This window comes from Manis javanica, chromosome 2, assembly GCF_040802235.1.
Source record: "Manis javanica isolate MJ-LG chromosome 2, MJ_LKY, whole genome shotgun sequence".
NCBI classification, from domain to species: Eukaryota; Metazoa; Chordata; class Mammalia; order Pholidota; family Manidae; genus Manis; species Manis javanica.
In genome coordinates, this window is record NC_133157.1 from 210,911,140 (window position 1) to 210,931,359 (window position 20,220).

The window sequence follows — 20,220 nt, forward strand, 5'->3', positions numbered from 1 at the left end:
GTGGTTTTGGGAGGAGGCCTCCGTCTCACCTCTCATGCCACCCTCTTCAAAGCAATTCTGTCAGTAGTGTGGCTTCTTTACACTGATGTCATACTCACTTGAGGGCAGGGGTCAACTCCTCCATGGTTAAGTGTACTCCCTTCATTTTGTGGTGCTGCAGAGCATCGGGGGCAATATCTGAGATGAATTTATGGGCAGCTAGGGAGATGAGCTGAATTCCATGTGTGTTCACGGCCTCAAAGCCAGCATGGTTCAGGCAGTCTCCAGTCATTACATCTGGGAATAGAGATGTGGAATCCTCCAGCTGCAATCAGGAAGTCTACTAGAGGTGTGCTGAACACCGTTGGCCTCACTGCTCCATGGGCAGTGTTGAGCATCGGGTAAACGCCGTTAGGCACGGCCCCCTCTGAGGATGCCACACCTCCCAGTGACAGCTTCCCCGCTCAGCTCAGCCAGCTCTCCAGCCTGTGCCACCGTGCGTCCCATGCCCCCTGCTGCGCCTCCAGCCCCAGACACCCGTACTGTCATTGTGCCTTGTTCTTTTTGGTAGCAGTGCGCTGCGGGCCGTCCTGCAGGGGCTGAGGCAGTGGAGGCCGGTGCCTCCTTGACGTCTGAGCCTGAACCGTTAGTTTGTTATCTGGGTGGGAGAGGCAGCTCTCTATTTCTTCTTGAGTGAGTTTTGGTATTTTATAAGTACCACTACCAAGTAATTTGCCTATTTCAGCTATTTTGTCAAATTTACAAGTTTAGAGCTGTTTATTGTATTTCCTTATCCTTTTAATGTCTTTAGGAATATAGTGATACGCCCTCTTTAGGGTAATTTACTCTTGTTTTCTTTGGTTAGCTTGGCAGAGTTCTTTCAGGTTTATTGACATTTTTTTCCCTGCAAAGAACTAGCTTTCGATTTAACTGATTTTTTTGTCTAGTTTCATTGATTTCCATTCTGTTCTTTAGTATTTCCCTCTATACTTATCTTTGGTTTTATTTGCTTTTCTCTTTCTGGATTTTTAAGATGGGAGCTTAGATTATTCATTGGAGTTTTCTTTCTACTATGGTTTAGTGCTTTAATTTCTGTGTAAGAATCCTGTATATTTTGTTATATTTCTATTTTCACACAATTCATATTATTTTCTCTTTGCCCTTGAAATGTCTTTATCGACTCATGGGTTACCTCGAGGTGTATTTAATGTCCACACTTGAGGTCCTGTTTTTTTTTTTTTTAACTGTTTTGTTACTGATTTTAAGTTTATTACGCTCTTATCAGAAAACATTTTGTATGAATTGAAATTTTTTCCCTTGTTAAGTTTAGCTTTATGACCTGGTATATGATCTCATGGCGTATGTCATAATGCACTCTTGGGAAGAATGTTCATTCTGTGGCCAGGCTGCATACTGGAATGTCACTAGGACCTGTTGGTTGGTAGTGTTGGTCTGTGGTGGTGGTGTTCTAGTTACAGAATTTTCTCTTTTCAGTTGTGTCAGTTTTTCCTTCGTGTATTTCGAAGCTCTTTTGTCAGGTGAGTATACATTTAGAATTTGATGAAGGAAATCATAACATTATGTAATGTCCCTCTTTACTCCTTGTAATTTTCCTAGCTCTGAATATTTTGTGTGGTAGTAATTATAGCCTTTAGCTTTCTTTTGTTTAATATTTGATATATCTATTAATGGAGGTCAGATTCTCTTAGCTTTCCATCATCTAAGTGTCTCTCTCTCTCTCTCTCTCTGTCTCTCTCTGTCTCTTTCTCTCTCTCTCTATTATTTTTGCATTCATTTCACAAAACTTTTGCTTAGATAAAGGATTCTTTTCTGGGTTGGCAGTTCTTTACTTTCCTCACTTTAAAGATATTATTGAATATGTTTTTTTCTCTCTTTTCAAAATTTTGACAAAATTTTATGTAAGGTAATGCTTGTAAAAAAGGTACTATAATTTGATAATTCAAAGTTCTTAAATAAGGTCTTAGGTACATTGAAGGCTTTTTGTTTTTCACAGGTGTATAAATTGAATGGGAACACTTTGTATAGAATTTAGTTTGATCTCCTCATTTTAGGAGTGATAAGTTAAATGACTTTTCTGTGGTCACATATTCTTAGAAGAATTGTAATTGAAGCATTGTTCCAGGGAACTATATTCCAGTGCAGAGTGATTGGTAAAAGTGAAGAATATGGTGCAGCCTTGAAAATCTTAGAAAAGGAATATAAACTCGTAGTTTGAATTTTTCTGCAATGTAGTATTAATTTAGGGAAGTGCAAAAGATATGTAAATGTGTTTTATGTAGTTATAAATTTAATAACAGGCATTATAATTGGTTCAGTTGAATTCACTAAAAATGAGATGAGACACAAATTCTCTTCTCATTTAAAAAATTTTTGAAATTAATAAAATTAAAAACATTCAAAAATTTTAAAAATATGCTTTGGGCATGGCGAAAACTGGCTAGAGCTTTATTTTCCCTTATTAGTTTAATGAAATCAAATTCAGGAGTTTTTAATTTTAAGTGGTAAATTTAAGGAGGTCATGATAACTAACATTTAATGTACTGCTTACTGCTCCTGAGTACTAGTCTACACTTAACATTCATTAACTCGTTAAACCCTCACAGATACTCTAGGAGGTAGGTTATTTCTTTCATTTTATAGATTTGGAAAATGAGGCTACCCAAGTTCATAGTTGGTAAATAATTGTTGTCAGGATTCCTATCTAGGCAGTGTCATTCTAGAACCAGATTCTGAAGCCTCTCATTTATAGCAGCCATTTTTGAAATTTGGTAATCTGATACAAAGGAACTGATACCAGAACCACCAGGGAATTCTGTAGTGTATCTACTTACATAATGAAGCAGATTTGGTAAGGCCATATTTTAGTGTGAATCAGGTTATGGAGGAAACAGTTGTCTATCTATGTTAAATTCATTATTTTCTCCCATTGCATTTGAGTATCTGTGTTAGAGTTGATTAAACGCTGCCAAGTAGTATCTGAAAGGAAAAGAAATCTTACTGAATTAAATCTATTATCTATTTTCTTGCATTTGAAGGTCATTAATAGATGGGAATCTTCCTGTTGTTAGAAACGTATTATGGGTACATTTTGAGTTGTTGGGCATGTTTTTAATGGTCTTCCTACTGTATTATCTCTTTTGCTGATGAGCTTATTGCATCAGAGTTAGATAAATCTTTAAGTACTGACACAGAAAGCCTTCCAGTACATGACGATTGATCTAATTTTTAGAAGTGTATATATAGTATGTATTTACATACTATGTATAGTGGGAATCTTTTTTTTTTTCTAAGCAGCACAGGTGATTGTGATGATGAGCTGGGTTTAAGAGTCCTGCACTAGTAGGCAACACTTTTTCAGTGGAATTCCACATCTAAGATAATTTTATATATGCAGTCAGAAAATGATATACTAATTATTCTTAGCAACTTTTTCTTTTCCTTTTTTCTTTTCTTATTTCTCTCCAATTGTTTATGCCAACGTGGCTTCATTCATACCAATTTCCCAAGGTTTGGGAGAGCAGCATAAAATTAGAGTCAGACAGCTGATTGCCCAGCAGGATGTCGTCAACTATCCCAGCACAGACCCTGAAGGACCCTGAGATTGCAAAACTCTTCTCCAAAGAAGATCCAGGGAAGCGCTTCAAAGATCTCATAAAAGTTGGCCAGGGAGGCTTTGGAGCAGTGTTCTTTGTAAGTGTTAAAGGCTTAATGTCAGTGACCAGCATTTATTTAATATCCAGTCCTGGCAGAGTAAAAATCAGCAATACAAAAAGACATAGGCAATAGTCTGTTTTACAGTCACTTGCATTAGGTGTATATAAAAAGAGATCATTTTATTTATTGAGCTTCTTAGATTATTGAAAAAATGGGAAAGATATTCGGTTTTAATTTCCATGTTGTTTACACTAATTTAGCAGTTTTATAACTTACATTGTAATTGAATCAAATATTGCAAAACACTGACTTACATAAAGTCCCATACACACATTTCATTATTATTCATTCATTATTTCTTCCTATTAAGATTGCTTTTTTTTTCTCAGCAACAAGTTTTGTATAGATGTTTAATATTTTGGTAATATTACAGATTTAGTTTTTTCATTTTAATGGGTACCTTAAGAATAAAAGAGAAAATGTGTTCCAAATTCTTAACAATTTGAACTTTTCACTTATTTCCTATTCATAAATTAGAGGTAAAAGTAAGGTAGTAGAAACTCCCTCTGCAATTTTCCTACCCAAAGGCAGCTGCTGTTAACATTTAAATAAACATCCTTGCAGAGTCTTTTTGTGTACACATGTTTTATGTGTGTGTGTGATGTAGGTTATGTTTGTTTGATTTCTGGATTGGACACAGAATAAGGGAAGAGGCACTCAGAAAACAGGTATTTCATAAACAACCTTTTTTTCTGTGTTACAGTTTTGTCTGAATGTAAGCTTCTCCCATTGTTCTCCTTAATACTACTCTGGAGAAATATAGAATAAAAGAGGAAAAAAATATACAGACTCTTAGAAATGGGCCCAATAAGAGAAGCTGTTGAAAATATCTCTGTCATGTAGCCATTCAATGTGTGTCAGTAGTATTTTTTAGTTGACTTGTTTTATTAAGTGTAATTTATATACAGTAAATGCAGATATGTTAAATGTACAGTTTGATGAAATTAGATAGTTATACGCCATACAACCAACAATTCAAGATACAGAATGGTGATAGTTGTGGGGAATAGAAAGAAGTAGAAAGAGGATAGAATGATAACTTGTTTTACCTCTTTTGATAATAAATATTTAGTATATTAAAAGTTAAAATTAAGTCATTATGTATGGGGGGGGGGAGCCGCTAATAGGCAAGCCAGAACAATGAATTCAACTGTATTTGGGCTATAACCACATTGGAGTAAAAACCAAAATTAATACGAGTAACTTTCATACACAGTATTTTAGCTGTATACCCTCTGTCTGGTTGGGAAGAGGAAAGTGCAAACAAATCTTGAACTCTTCTCCGTAAACTTGTTTCATATTGGTATGGGTGTGACAGTTCTGAAACTGTGTGTTAAAAGATTGAGCAGTGAATAATTTTGATGTCATTTTGGGCTCAGATCCTAACTGAAAAGAATGATAGAAATAGGAAATTGGCAAATGTAATGAAGAACCACGTGGGACTAGATAGGTATTGCATAGGAATTTGTGGCATTAATATGAACTAATTACATGACATATATATTTCCTAGCTCTCTCTTCTGTAAGATTCTAGTTGCGTTGATACCCTAGTAGCAACAAGCACACTTAGCACTCAGATCTTGGATTCCTCACTACATGGATCAAGAGCTCTTGCAGTAATGGTTCATTCTATTGTGGGGACAAGGATCATAAAAGATAAGCTTTATAACTTGAACCAGAAATGTAAAAAATGCTTTTAAATGAAAAATAGGACCTTTCAAGAGGATGCTAGAACCAGCTTGAAGATGCTCCCACTGGCCCCATCTGGAACAATTTGAGCATCAATGTAGACATCTACTGATTATAACCCATTGAATAAAATAGGAATTCCTAATTTCCATGACAGATATAGGATGGATAGATAGAAAGGGAGGGCTTTTCTTTATAATAGAATGCTGACTGGTAAATGTGAAGGGAATTGTAGAGTTGGGAAAAACCAGCATTTTGAAATCATCATTGCAAAGATTGCTCAGGGCTAGAATCTTCAGTGGTTGCTAAACCTAGGGGGAAAGTTTGATGAGCAGAATATTTATATAGTTTAAAAGTATCTCTGCACAGGTTGCTAGATACAAAGTAGGAAACAGTGGTTATAACTATATACATTGGAAAGAAACAGTTACACACCTTGAGTAGGTGATGAAAATTTGTAACCAGTGATAAACAGACATTGTATGCATCCAGATATGATACCCTGAAAAGGACACAATATTACTCATGTAGTATTTCAGCCAGAGATATGTAACCAGAATCTAATCTTGAAGAAGCTTCAGACAAACACAAATTTAGTAAGGTAAGTACTGCTGTGTAGTCTCAAAAAATGCCAGTGTCATAAAGGACAAGGAAGAGTTGAGGAAATTGTTCCAGATTAGAGGAGATGAAGGAGACATGGTAAGTAAGCACAACTCATAATCCTGAAGGGACAGAGAAACATGACTGTGGACATTAAATATTTTTCTGTTGGTTTTTGTGTGTGTGTGTGATAGGCAAAAGTAATCTCATCTCAATCTGATTTAATTTTAATGTAATCATCATTACTAATGAGTTTGGATTTTAATAAATTACAGTCACTTTAACTTACTATTTTAAAGTAATGCTAGAGCTACAGATTTTGCAATAATAGAGTTTGCCCTATAATGTTCACCCAGATCCTTTAAAGTTTACAAGTTTCATAACCACAGAACCTTTATCAAAACTAATAAATCAACATTGATACACTGATACTATTAACTAAACAACACACTTTATTCAGATTTTCCCAGTCTTTGTGCTCTTTTCTGTTCCGGAATCTACTCCAGGTGACCGCACTGCTACCCACTTTTGAACTTTATCTTGTGCTAATTAGAAATGCAGCTCTTTAGCAGAACAATGAAATTAGACCCTTACCTCATACCATATGTGAACATTAAAATTATAAAACTCTTAGGGTAAAACTGCATGACCTTGGTTTTGTCAAAGGATTCTTAGAAATGACAACAAAAGCATGAACAAAAGAAAAACATAGATATTGGATTTGATCAAAATGTAAAACTTCTATGCTTCAAAACTGAAAAGACAACAATAGAATAGGAGAAATTATTTGTAAATCATATGTCTGCTAAGGGACTTGTGTCTAGAATATATAAATAACTCTTACAACTTAATAAAAAAAAGGCAACCCAATTTTTAAACGGGCAAAGGATCTGAATTGACATTTCTCCGAAGATGTAGAAATGGCCAAAAAGCACATAAAAAGATGCTCAACATTCACTGGTCTCAAATCTTGAAAACATTACTAAGTGAAAGAAACCAGTCACAAAAGACCATATATTATATGGTTCCAAAGTGTACAGAATGGGCACATCTCCAGAGACACAGAAAGTAGATTAGTTGTTCCTTAGGGCTGAAGGGGTGAGGAATAGGGATAGGAGAGTGATAGCTAAAGGGTGTGGGGTTTCTTTTCTCTGTTTTTTTTAATGGGGAAAAAATTTGAGGTAAGGTACACATAATATAAAATTTACCATTTTAACCATTTTTAAATGAAACAATTTGGAGTTTCTCTTTAAGGTGATGAAAGTTCTAACATTGTAGTTATCGGTAAATTGCATATATCTGTCATATTGATCAGTATTGCCATACATCTGTTAGTGCACTAAAAGGTATAGAATTACAGACATTCAAATGGGTGAAATGTGTGCTATGTAAATTATATCTCATTAAAACTGTTAGAAAAGAATATAGCTGGTTAGACCTATTGACTAAAATCAAGGGGCTCACAAATTGATGAGTAGAGAACATTTTGGAAAAATAAATTCATATTCGAGATCTTATGCAGATAGATCCACTTCACCCATTATGTTAAGTGGTGCACGTTTTCCTAACTCTAGTCTGCTAGTAATTGAATTTGGAAGGTCATTAGTTGTTCCAAGGAACCACTTAAAAGAATATATATATATATATATATTTTTTTTTTAAGGAACTCTATTTACGTATACTTTACATACCTGCTTGTCTAACTTTTTAACAGCTTTTTTAAGATTTAAGTTACTCTCAGTTCACCAATTTTAAGTGTGCATTTCATAGATTTTTAGTAAGTTAGATTTTTGTAGCCATCACCATAATCTAATTTTAAAACATTTTATCTTTGGGAATTCATTAAAGACTGAATTGAAGATGAATTCTTCCACAGATGACTAGAGATGATTAACCCTTCTTACTGAACTCATATGAAATGTTTTGCAGCTATCCTCTTGTGCCTTCTTTATATATCATCTTTTTTTTTTAAACTCATAATGAGAATTTGGCTCTTACTTTCTAAAGGGTTAACTTTCATGTTTCTGCTTTTGCTTTTATTTTTTAATCAAAATTCCACAGCAGTGGTAAATAGTAATGGTGATACCATTTTAGCTGTCTTGTCTTAATTCTAGTTAATAGCTGTTTACAATAGACATGATTTATCATGTTGAGGAATTACCTTTCCTGTGTGGGTTTTCTAAGAGTTTGGTCTTCCCTGCATTAAATACATTTAGAGTTGGACTCTTTCTGCATTTTCAGCATTTATTAAGCATTTATATGTATAAGTATATATTTTCCCCTTTGATTTGTAAAAAAATATGGCAAATTATGAAATGTTTTCCTGTATCAAAATTTTGCATTTCTGTGGTAATATATTTTATCCAAATGAAATATTCTTTTAATGCCCGGTAATATTTGGTTTTAAAATTTTATTTAGAGTTCCCTTGTCTACATTTATAAGTCAGATTGGTACCTAACTTTCTATCTTGCGCTGCTTGTGAGGGTTTAGTTGTTGGGTTAGACTGCCTCCTTACAATTAATGGGGTAGCTTTCCTTTTTCTCCCCTTTTATCCTGGGAAGTTCCCCTAGAGAAACTGCTCCACTCACAACAATTTTAAAGACAATTAGTATTCTTTTCAATCTTCCACCACTGTTTTACTCAAATTATTCTCTAGATCAATTTTAGTAGTTCTTTCCTAGAGAATTGTCCATTTCATTGAAATTTTGACATTTACCGGCCTACCATAGATTGTACTAGTCATTTTGTTTATTTATAGTTCTATTCAAATTTCTATATTTTTCCTCTCAAGTAGCTCATTCAAAGATAAACATGCATTATTTTTATTTCTAAAGTACCAGCTCCTTGATAATTTGATATGCTTTTTGTTATCTATTTACTTATGTTTTTAATGTTCTTTAAAAGCAGTTTTGGTATCTTTTTGGACATGGTAGTTTATAAATGTTTATTTTTACAGTGGTCTTCTGTCTTTTTTAGGCACGAGATGTGCACACCAGTGACGTGGTGGCTATCAAGAGAATACCTTATAGTGGACAGAACGCTGTGGAGGTAGGTGAAATATATATGTTTGTATTGGCATGTTAAAGAAAGCCATACCGTTTTTAATTGGGGATAGGTGGGAATTTTTTCAAAAAATGTTGAAAAATATACAAATACTAAGGTTTATCTCAGGGAATTTTCTTCCACAGACTCAATGTGCCCATTTAACCTGTACCTAGAGCCATAAACAACATTCCTGACATCCCAGAAACCTCCCAACTGTATCCCTTCCTTTTAAGTTTCTTAGATATGTGCTGCTGACACGAGTTTAATGTTTTAAATTGTTGTTTAGCAGATTATTCTATAATAGAGGGATTATCATGTCTGAGAAAGTAAACTAGAATAAGGTACATTTGACAGTAAGTATACTGGATATAAATTTTTAATGGTTGAGAAATTATTTAACGGCTGTTTCAAATAATCATCGGCAGCTACATATCAAGTCTGAAAAATAAGGCAGTGGATAATAATCTGAAAAATAAAATTACTGATACTGTATTGCATGTACTTTAGTTCATCAGTATTCTGATTAGTTCTTCCTTAATTGTGTAAGGTTATAAAATTACTTTCTAAGTCTGTTCTCTTTGTCTTTCTTTAATTCTTTAAAAAATTTATTTACTTTTAATTGTGGTAAAGTAAACAAAACAAATTTACCATCTTAACCACTTTGTGTAAGTTCAGTGGTGTTAAGGACATTCACATTGCTGTGCAACTATCACCACCATTCATCTCCAGAATTCTTCAATTTGCAATAGTGATATTGTACACCCATCAAACAATAACACCTCATTCCCTCCTCCCCGCAGCCCTTGGAAATCACCTCTCCAATTTCTGTCTCTATCAATTTGACTACTTTAGGTATCTCATGTAATTGAAATTATGCACTATTTGTCATTTTGTGAAGACTGGCTTGTTTCACTTAATATAGTGTCCTCAAAGTTCATCTGTGTTGTAGTGTGACAGAATTACCTTTGTTTTTAAAGCTGAATAATATTCCTGTGTCTGTGTGTGTGTAAAAACACCACATTTTGTCCATCTACCATTTGTAAATGGACACTTAGTTGATTCTACCCCTTGGTTATTGTGAATAATGCTGTTATGCACATAGGTATACAAGTATTTCTTTGAGTCCCGGCTTTTAAACTTTAGGGTATATGCCCAGAGGTAGAATTGCTAGATCAGTCTTTAATTTTTAAAGGTTTTGGCTTTCTACATTTCTGTAATCTCTGTTTTGTGGTAAATATTGTTTTTTGTGATAATCATACTTATGGGTATGATAACACTGTTGTGATTGATCACTGTTCCATTATGTCGATACCTAAAAATCTCTTAATAGTTTCTAAAACCCCTAAAAAACCTCCGTTTTTTACAAGTTGAATTTTATTTGCCATTCTACAGTATAACATTAAAACCAGCTTTCATAGCAGACTTGTGCTGGAGTCTGTTTAATTAGTCATGCCTAGAACAAAAAGTTTCACCTAGGGCATCATCTTCTCTCATGTAATATTGTGTCCTTCCTGGAAGTTTTTTTTACATTGAAGAATACAGGTTTTAGCTTGGTTTTCTTTTGAGAGTTTGCCTCCCAGAGCACTCAAATTTGAAATGTAAAGCCCATAAAACACTTTCTGAAGTTAGCATCTTACAGCTTACACATTTTACACTGTGAATATCTTGCTCTATTTTCTTGAGGGCTTATGAAATAACATAGGAGATACAGGATCTTAAAATCCAGTGCAAAACATTTTTTAAAGTTCTGTATTCTAGTTCCCCTACCTTTAGAAATATGATACAAGCCAGCGGTAAAGCTTGGAAAAATGGAAACAAGAACAAAAAACAGATTCCAAGTTCCCATCCCACATCCACTAAGCCTCTAGAGTCTCTGGGTATGGACCCAAGTACCTGTATTTTCAGTTCCCTGATTGCTTCTGACAAGTCACCCTACTTAGGATATGGCCTAAGTTTCTGAAGTTGTCATAGAGTAGCTTTTATTGCTGAAGGTTTATCTGTTACTTACTAGTAGGCGTCAATGGGAAGGTTCTTCGGGAAATCCTGTAGGAAAATGTTTCCATGCTGCTTGGTTTTTCTGTGAACTTCCCTCTGTTATAACCTAAGTGTTCACTAGCATTTTAGAATATGTGCATTTAGGAATTTAGGTAATTACTTGATTTGAGTTTAAGCAGCAGAACAAACATAACATTTGGTAGACAATATAAGCCAAAAACACAACAGCTGAACTTTAAGGTATGTAAATTACACCACAATAAAGCTGCAAAAAAAGAAGGGGGAGGTTGAACTCTTGAAGAAAAACCACTAAATATAGTATATAGTTTTTAACCGGCTTGGTGTGTGGTTGTAAAATTTTTATAAGACTCATAGATAATAAATTTTATGAAAATAAAAATATGTCCTACCGGGAATGAATTTTATGTTATTGGGTTGTAAACTATATGAATGTAATTTCTTTAAAACATATTAGTTTGACATTTAAATGTTACAAATAAAGCAAAGTTGTATGTTCTTGTTAACTTTTTAATCTAATAATTACTTTTGTACTTATATAGTTTTCTAAGGAAAGGCAACTGTTCCTAATTCTTTCCTTTATTCTTTTTTTTCTCCCCACAGAGATGGCAGGATATTATTAAGGAAGTCAGGTGCCTACGAACATTAAAACATCCCAACATTGTTGAATACAAAGGCTGCTATTTACGTCAGCAGAGAGCATGGGTAGGTATCTGCTCTCCCCTTGCTGTAATTTTAGTAGGTTTAGTTTATAATTAAGTCAAAAATGTCTCAAAATAGTTGTGTAAAGCCACGCACAAACACCTTGAAATGTTAGCTCATACTGAGAAAAGAGGAGCAGCTTTTCCTGAAACTCTTAGGCAGTAAGAGATAACAGAACTTTTGCCGGTTGACTGCAGAGATTCAGCTGACCGTTACGTGCACGGGAAAATGTTCCGATGTATGTTAGCGGTGTCATTCTTCAAATGCTTTGTCAAACATTTGTTGAGAACAATCCTATCAAAGGATGAAAATCAGCATTTATTTTTGACATAAATGTATTGTAAGCTATTTAACCGCAAGGGTCTTGGTTGGAATATTGGTGGTGAATCCTGGTGAAATCTGAACTGATTGTGATTCTTTGGCTGAATAATACTGAAGGTAGAAAATTGGGACATTTTATTGTAGAAAATGGAGATTAATTTTGCCCCGTTGAAACTAAGATAAGGTAGTAATCTTACAATGGTATAGGCATAGTAATTATGTCTTTTCAGAGAAAGGCTAATTTTTCTTTAAACAGGAATGACCTTTTATTTTTAATAAGCTACAGCTGATTATCATTTTAGTATACAGAACTTAGATTTATTTAGATTTGTAATGTTTGGTTTAATTTGATGGTAATGGTACTCCTAAATTTGAGGCTGTGGTAAAAGAAAAAACAGTGGCAGAGAGGGTAGACTGCCTCTCTGTCTTCCAGGTTTCTGCATCTGTAAAACAAGGATGATAATAGGGTCTCCTTCCAGAGGCGGTTATGAGGATTAAATTAGTTAATATATATAAAATACCTGGCACGTAAGAGGTGCTCTGTGTTTGCTTTATAGGAAAGATTTAAACTGTAACCGAAACTTTGTATATATAGTACCAGAGGACGATTTTCTGCTTCCTAACAATACCAGTATTGCTACTATAGGTTAATATTAATGGAATATGTATATTCCTTTATAGCTTTAGTTAGTAATTATATGAAACACACATCTTCTACAAGCAGTTATATGTCGGCATTATAAAAGATTAATGTAGCATTGGTTTAACTTCATGTATGCATTTAACAAGTTCCAAAATGTATACTTATATTTAAAGGTAATTGATAACTAGAGTTTGTTTCACTTCAAACTATCTTCTTGATCTCCTTGGTGAATTTATTTTATCTCATATAGAATCTTTTTATTTTAATAGTGTATTTTAATGTTTTTATCATTTTTTCCCCTGTAGCTTGTAATGGAATATTGTTCAGGATCTGTTGTAGATTTGCTGGAAGGTAAGTTTCCTTTATTTATTAAGAAAAGAAAAGTATTTATATAATAAAATGAGAGTTCATTCCCTAATAGATTTTTTTAATAATGTTACAACTTTCCAGGAAGAGACAATCGTTTTTGCTCTTCCTGGAAAGTTGTAACATTATTAAAAAAATCTCTTAGGGAATGAACTCTCATTTTATTATACTAAATTCTAGAGTCTCAGCGTGGTATGCACTGTCCTCATTAAATACTATGTTTTAGCATAACAGATGAGTTTTCTTTCATTATGATTTAAGAGGCATTTTTCTGCATTCTTTATCATTTAACTTGATTTGTTCCTTCTGTTCAGAATGAAGATATGTAGGAATATAAAAAGGGAAAGCTCCTCTTTCATTGTTTTATAATCATGAAATAATTGTTAAATGTTAACTTAGAGGAAAATTAGCTGTGAACTATAATAACTAGGCACAACTGCGCACTTATTAAGTTCAATTGCTTTGTTTTATTATCTTGGAAAGCAAAAAATTCCTTCTTCTAAATGTTACTTTTTTTAAATTTGCCCATATATTAGATATGTGTATATATATTTTAAAATAGAAGTGTTCTATAGAATAATTATTTTCAAATAAAATCTTATTTTAAGTTCACAAAAAGCCATTACAAGAAATGGAAATAGCAGCAATTATACATGGTGCTCTTCGTGGATTAGCCTACTTACATTCTCGTTTCATGATCCATAGGTAAGTACTTTAAAAATTACCATATATTAATATGCAAATTTCTCAGACCTAGAATTTATTAATCCTGAAAGCTTTGTTGGTTTTTGCTACATAAAAGTATTCTGGAGTTTTGCAAACTCATATTTTTTTAGGTTATCCATGTCTTAAAATGAATATACTAATTTATTTGATCTCTCTGTTGAGAATAATTTTTATCTTTTTCTACACATGCTGCTGGACTTTCCGAAGTATGTGCACTTTATAGATTTGTGATAGAAATTTAATTATAGAAAAGTTTAATTTGTGAAGTGGAAAAGACGATAGGGATTATGTATTCTTACTTGTTTCATTTTACAAATGAAGAAACTGATGCCCCAATTTGTGACTCACTTCTCAAAGCTGATGAAGGAAGATAGATCAGACTAGAGCTAACCTAGACCTTTTGTCCTCCTGGTGACTCATAATGCCGGGTTTGTTCCATTGATACCATGACAGAGACAAGTAAAAGCTACTTAACACTCTATGCTTTTGAGATAATCCTTGATAATCCTTGATAATGGATAGTAATTTAAAGATTAAACCATCATAAACTACATTTTTAGCATTGGTACTGGTTTTGCCTGTTTTTAGAAGGAAGGTAGCATTTTAAAAATTATCTATGTGAACCAGACAATACATAGTAAACTTACATAATAGAGTCACTGCAAATTAATGGGTTATCAGTTTTTTAGATGAGGGTAGTAAGGTCCAAGAGAAATCCACATGCATAGTAAATAAGAGAATGAAAGAGTTGGAAGCAGAATCTAAGGTCTTCTCAACTTCAAAGAACCTTCCATTTTTAAAAAAAAACAAATGGAAGAAAATAGATTGACATAATATTATATCCATTATAATACTATATAGTATGAATTGACAAGTGCTTAGAAATTTTTTTCTTTTTGAATGTTATAGTGCCCATTGTGCATACAATACCATTATAATTTTCTTAGTTCACATATACATTGCTGATTTAGAAAAGAGTTTAAAAGTAAATTTGGGATCATTGATATTACCTTACCCATGTGTTTCAGTTTTCATTTCATATTTAGGTAGGAGAACTATGATAAAATTTGGAATGATATGAGTAATTTTAAAAAATTTGGGGCATCAGGTTCTTTTTTTTCCATTTTATTGTTAAGGCTATACTCAGAGATCTTACAGTCATATAAGAATGTTCAGCTAAATTTTTAAAACCATTATTTGTACCAATAAATAGGCACTCAAATATCGAGTATGTGCTATTAATTACCTAATTTTTTTCTTCTGTTTCTGCTATTTTATCTTCTCTTTTAGAAAACTGTTACTATATACTTATAGGAATTCTGTGTATCTCATTTCTTAGTTTGGATCTTAATTCTCATTATCCCAACTGAGAGATTATCCAAGGCCTTAATTATTCTGATTTCTCCTTCCCTATTTTATAAATTTTTATATGATTTTATCATTTTCAGTATAATCTTACAAAGGAAAGACAAATAATTTTCTGTGTTCCTTAAACCCAGAGACATCAAAGCAGGAAATATTCTTCTGACACCACGAGGCCGGGTGAAACTTGCTGACTTTGGATTTGTTTCCATGGCCTCTTCTGCCAAGTCTTTTGTGGGGACGCCATATTGGTAAGCGTAGTCCTATCTGGTATTGATCCTCATAATTGAAATGGGCAGTGTGTGGTTGTACTTTTATCAGGTGCTTTATGTTTCTCCTGGAAATTCAGTGCTGCTTTAGATATTACTCTAAGCACTGTAGTTTCAGATACAGATTTGGATTGCTGCCCTTGTATCTCCTATTGATTTATTTGTCCCTTATATGTTTCTTTCCTGTTATCATCCACATCATGTATTGAGGGTAGGAGTGAAAACATTTAAGTCTTTAAGAAGGGAGAAGATAGAAATGCTAAGTGGAAATTTTCTTTAGATTTATACTTACTGTGTGTCAGGATCTTCTTAATAAGAGTACCTGAAGACTGGTAGCTGATTAGGAACTTTTGTTTTCATTTTTTATTGTGGAGAATTTCAAGTATACAGGGAAATAGACAAAAATATAACGAAGGCTTACACAGCGGTCAGCTCAGCCTAACAGCACCTCCCCAGGGCCTGGCTGCCCTGTGTACTTGATCTTCTTGCCCTCCCTCCCACCTCCAGTTATTTGAAGTGACTTCTAGACATCATCTAATTTTTTTCATAAATAATTCCATATTAATGTCAGCAAGTCTGTAGGGAATTATTTTCCACATCTTCAACTTCCATAGATGTCCTCTCTCTGTATATGTTGAGAAGTGTCTTAGGTCTACTGCATCTTCTTTTCCACCTACCTTTCAAATCTCCCAACGCCCAGTTTGTTAAAGAAAGGCTTCTCACCCATCCTGACGAGTAGAGTGATGCATTGTTCTGAGAATTAAAAGCCTCAAACCGTCACCAGAGGGACAATCTGAGAACATGTAACATCTAGAATATATAGCATCAGAAATATTGAAGAGTTAGGACACCAAGTTTTGGCAAAGGGCCTTCTGCCTTCACAGTCATCTCTCTTCAGTTCCTTTTACTCCTTACTTTTTCTTTTCCCCAATTATCTTTCCACCCATCTTTTTTTTTAGTGAATCACAAATTATCTCATTTACAACGGGGACATTTGTCGTGAGGACACATTCACGTGTTATTTACAATGAAAAATGAAGTTTGGCATTTCCTGACAGAAAATAATTCTGATTTGAATTGTTGATATGACCGTGCAGACTGGGATTGCTAATCAGGATATTATACAGCAGTGTTTTTAATGAATGAGTGAGGTCCTCAGCTCCAAGTTGTAAATATCTGTAAAGCACATATACAAAATAATGTATATACATATGTGTGCATTATATCCTTTGCAATTATTAAGTTTATAAAATTGAGATACCAACTCAAAAATGTACAAGTGGATACATTTTTTTAATTAATTCATTGGAAGTAAGAAAATAAAAACTTTGAAGACTACTGTTCTGTATGACCAAATATTTCTTATGTAGAACCCTAGTTTAGATAGAATCCTCTTCCCCTGTATAAAAAAAGGGTTCTTTGGACAAATAATGCTTCTTAATGGTCCCCCTCTTTAAAAACCAGTGGTCAATATTAGATACTAGAAAGGAGCTAGAAAGTTGTGCGTTAAAAACAAAACTACTTTTTTAACTTTGTTGAACTTAGTGGCTCCCCAACCTTACTTCAACATCTTAACACATTGCAAGCCCTCTATTATTGGCAATTGAAACTTACATATGTACTAATTTGTATATGGTATATTAGGAACACAGCACTATGTACATATTTACATATTTTTACACACAGGAACACACATACGCCTGGTGAGAATCTTACTGAGCAGAAACTTCTAAATGTTTGTCTATGCTTAACAAGTACAAAGGAAGTATAAGGTGAAGCACCAGTGAGAACATTAGAGTCTAGCTGAAGATGCGAACTAGCGTTTCATTTTATAACCAAGACGCCTCCAGAGTTAATAATTGTATGATTTATTTAGTTATGGGTGGCGGTCCTAGCCACTTTTATCACAGAACACTACTCCTATTTGCAAAAAAGACTGACAAACTGCTTATTCATTGTTGGTTATTGTGGCAGATATTTTCTCAGCTAAATGTAGTGAGATTGTTTACTTCAAGAAAACAAGTGCCAGTGACAAAATGCCCTCTTTCGAGCAAAATTTAGACTTTTGTAATAAGATGCTGAAACCGAAATGTTTGAGAACCACTGGCATAAAGGATATACAATATTACAATCTGCAAACTTGAATTGATGCAGAATGCAACCCTGCTCTGGGGAGTCTTTCCTCCAGGATGCTGGTATGTGATCATGAGAAATGGTGAGAATAAGTCTAACACTGTATATGCAACGGTAAATATTTACCTCACAACCTGTAATGCATTTATTTCCCATTATAAGAATTCTTATGTCCAGGTATATCATCTGGAATTCACACAGGTATTCTCCATGTGGACGGTCATTACGTTTTTAAAGAATAGTATACTTTTCTTTTGTTTTTTAACTTAAGTAACATTTTATGTTTTAGGATGGCCCCAGAAATAATTTTACGCAAGAATGAAGAAAAATATGATAGGAAAGTAGATGTATGGTCTCTGGGAATAACATGTATTGAAATAGGTAAGCATTGCTCTTTATTACTGTATAGTAAGTTTGATCAATGTTTTACCTCAATTTCTGTACCAAATAACAGATTTTTATTTTTATGTCAGTGTTTAAGGGGAGCAATAAATCTATGAAGGTTGTCCCTTTGGTTATTTGGCAATTTGTGTGTGTGTGTATATATATAATATATATATATTATATATATATATGTTAGTTTAGGTATATTATATTTGCTGTATTTAATTAGGTCTAAAATAGTTTCTACTGTGGTATTAATTTTGTGGTATCTGTGTCTAATATTTAATGAGTATTTGTTAAACACCTAGAATATGTCTATGGTTATAGATTTACCATCTATGAAGGGTCTCTAAAGCATTCATGAATTACTTACTGCTACTATGGTTACCTAATACTTTGTGTTAGGTATGAGGATTAGATTATCAGGCTGCATACCTTATTGTACAGTTTGATTTTTTTTTTGGTATCATTAATCTCCAATTACATGAAGAACATTATGTTTACTAGGCTCCCCCCTTCACCATGTCCCCCACCTCATACCCCTTCACAGTCACTGTCCATCACCGTAGTAAGATGCTGTAAAATCACTACTTGTCTGCTCTGTGTTGCACAGCCCTTCCCGTGCCCACCCCACACTCTACATGCAATTGTAATGCCTCCTTTCTTTTACCCCACCCTTATCTCTCCCTTCTCACCCATCTTCCCCACTCCCTTTCCCTTTGTTAACTATTAGTCCATTCTTGGGTTCTGTGATTCTGCTGCTGTTTTGCTCCTTTAGTTTTCCTTTGTTCTTATACTCCACAGATGAGTGAAATCATTTGGTACTTGTCTTTCTCTGCCTGGCTTACTTCACTGAGCATAATACCCTCTAGCTCCATCCATGTTGTTGCAAATGGTAGGATATGTTTTTTCCTTATGGCTGAGTAATATTCCATTGTGTATATGTACCACATCTTCTTCATCCATTCATCTACTGATGGACATTTAGGGTGCTTCCATATCTTGGCTATTGTAAATAGTGCACTTATTAACATAGGGGTGCATCTGCCTTTTTCAAACTGGAGTGCTGCATTTTTAGGGTAAATTCGTAGAAGGAGAATTCCTGGTTTCAAATGATATTTCAATTTTGAGGATTTTGAGGAACCTACATATTGCTTTCCACAATGGTTGAAATAACTTACATTCCCACCAGCAGTGTAGGAGGGTTCCCCTTTCTCCACAACCTTGCCAACATTTGTTGTTGTTTATCTTTTTGATGATGGCGATCCTTACTGGTGTGAGGTGATATTGCATTGTGGTTTTAATTTGCATTTCTCTGATGACAAGCGATGTGGAGCATCTTTTCATGTGTCTGTTGGCCATCTGAATTTCTTCTTTGGGGAACTGTCTATTCAGCTCCTCTGTCTATTTTTAAATTGGATTAGTTGCTTTTTGTTTGTTGAGGTGTGTGTGAGCTCTTTACATATTTTGGATGTCAACCCTTTATTGGATATGTCACTTATGAATATATTGTCCCATACTGTAGGATAACTTTTTGTTCTGTTGATGGTGTCCTTTGCTGTTACAGAAGCTTTTTAGCTTGATATAGTCCCGCTTGTTCATTTTTGCTTTTGTGTCCCTTGCCCGGGGAGATATGTTCATGAAGAAGTCACTCATGTTTATGTCCATGAGATTTTTGCCTATGTTTTTCTCTAGGAGTTTTATGGTTTCATGACTTAATTCAGATCTTTCATCCATTTTGAATTTACTTTTGTGTATGGGGTTAGACAGTGATCCAGTTTCATTCTCTTACATGTAGCTGTCCAGTTTTGCCAGCACCATCTGTTGAAGAGACTGTCATTTCCCTGTTGTATGTCCATGGCTCCTTTATTGTATATTAATTGGCCATATATGTTTGGGTTAATGTTTGGAGTCTCTATTCTGTTCCACTGGTCTGTGGCTCTTTTCTTGAGCCAGTACCAAATTGTCTTGATTACTGTGGCTTTGTAGTAGAGCTTGAAGTTGGGGAGTGAGATCCCCCCCACTTTATTCTTCCTTCTCAGGATTGCTTTGGCTATTTGGGGTCTTTTGTGGTTCCATATGAATTTTTATACTATTTGTTCCAGTTCATTGAAGAATGCTGTTGGTAATTTGATAGGGATTGCATTGAATCTGTATATTGCTTTGGGCAGGATGGCCATTTTGACGATACTAATTCTTCCTAGCCAGGAGCATGGGATGAGTTTCCATTTGTTAGTGTCCTCTTTAATTTC

General features: G+C 34.1%; 1 protein-coding gene across 1 annotated transcript in view; it reads left to right on the forward strand.

Annotated features, from left to right (window-relative positions):
• The first annotated feature begins 1,379 nt into the window (after positions 1-1,379).
• LOC140845722 (serine/threonine-protein kinase TAO1-like) overlaps positions 1,380-20,220 on the forward strand; it is a 53,118-nt gene continuing 34,277 nt past the window's right edge. The window contains exons 1-8 of the mRNA XM_073220557.1: positions 1,380-1,517; positions 3,508-3,690; positions 8,981-9,052; positions 11,666-11,767; positions 13,034-13,079; positions 13,703-13,799; positions 15,320-15,433; positions 17,874-17,965. Of these exons, the coding sequence (XP_073076658.1) occupies positions 3,559-3,690; positions 8,981-9,052; positions 11,666-11,767; positions 13,034-13,079; positions 13,703-13,799; positions 15,320-15,433; positions 17,874-17,965 (655 nt within the window). The 5' untranslated portion in view covers positions 1,380-1,517; positions 3,508-3,558. The remainder of the gene's footprint in view (positions 1,518-3,507; positions 3,691-8,980; positions 9,053-11,665; positions 11,768-13,033; positions 13,080-13,702; positions 13,800-15,319; positions 15,434-17,873; positions 17,966-20,220) is intronic.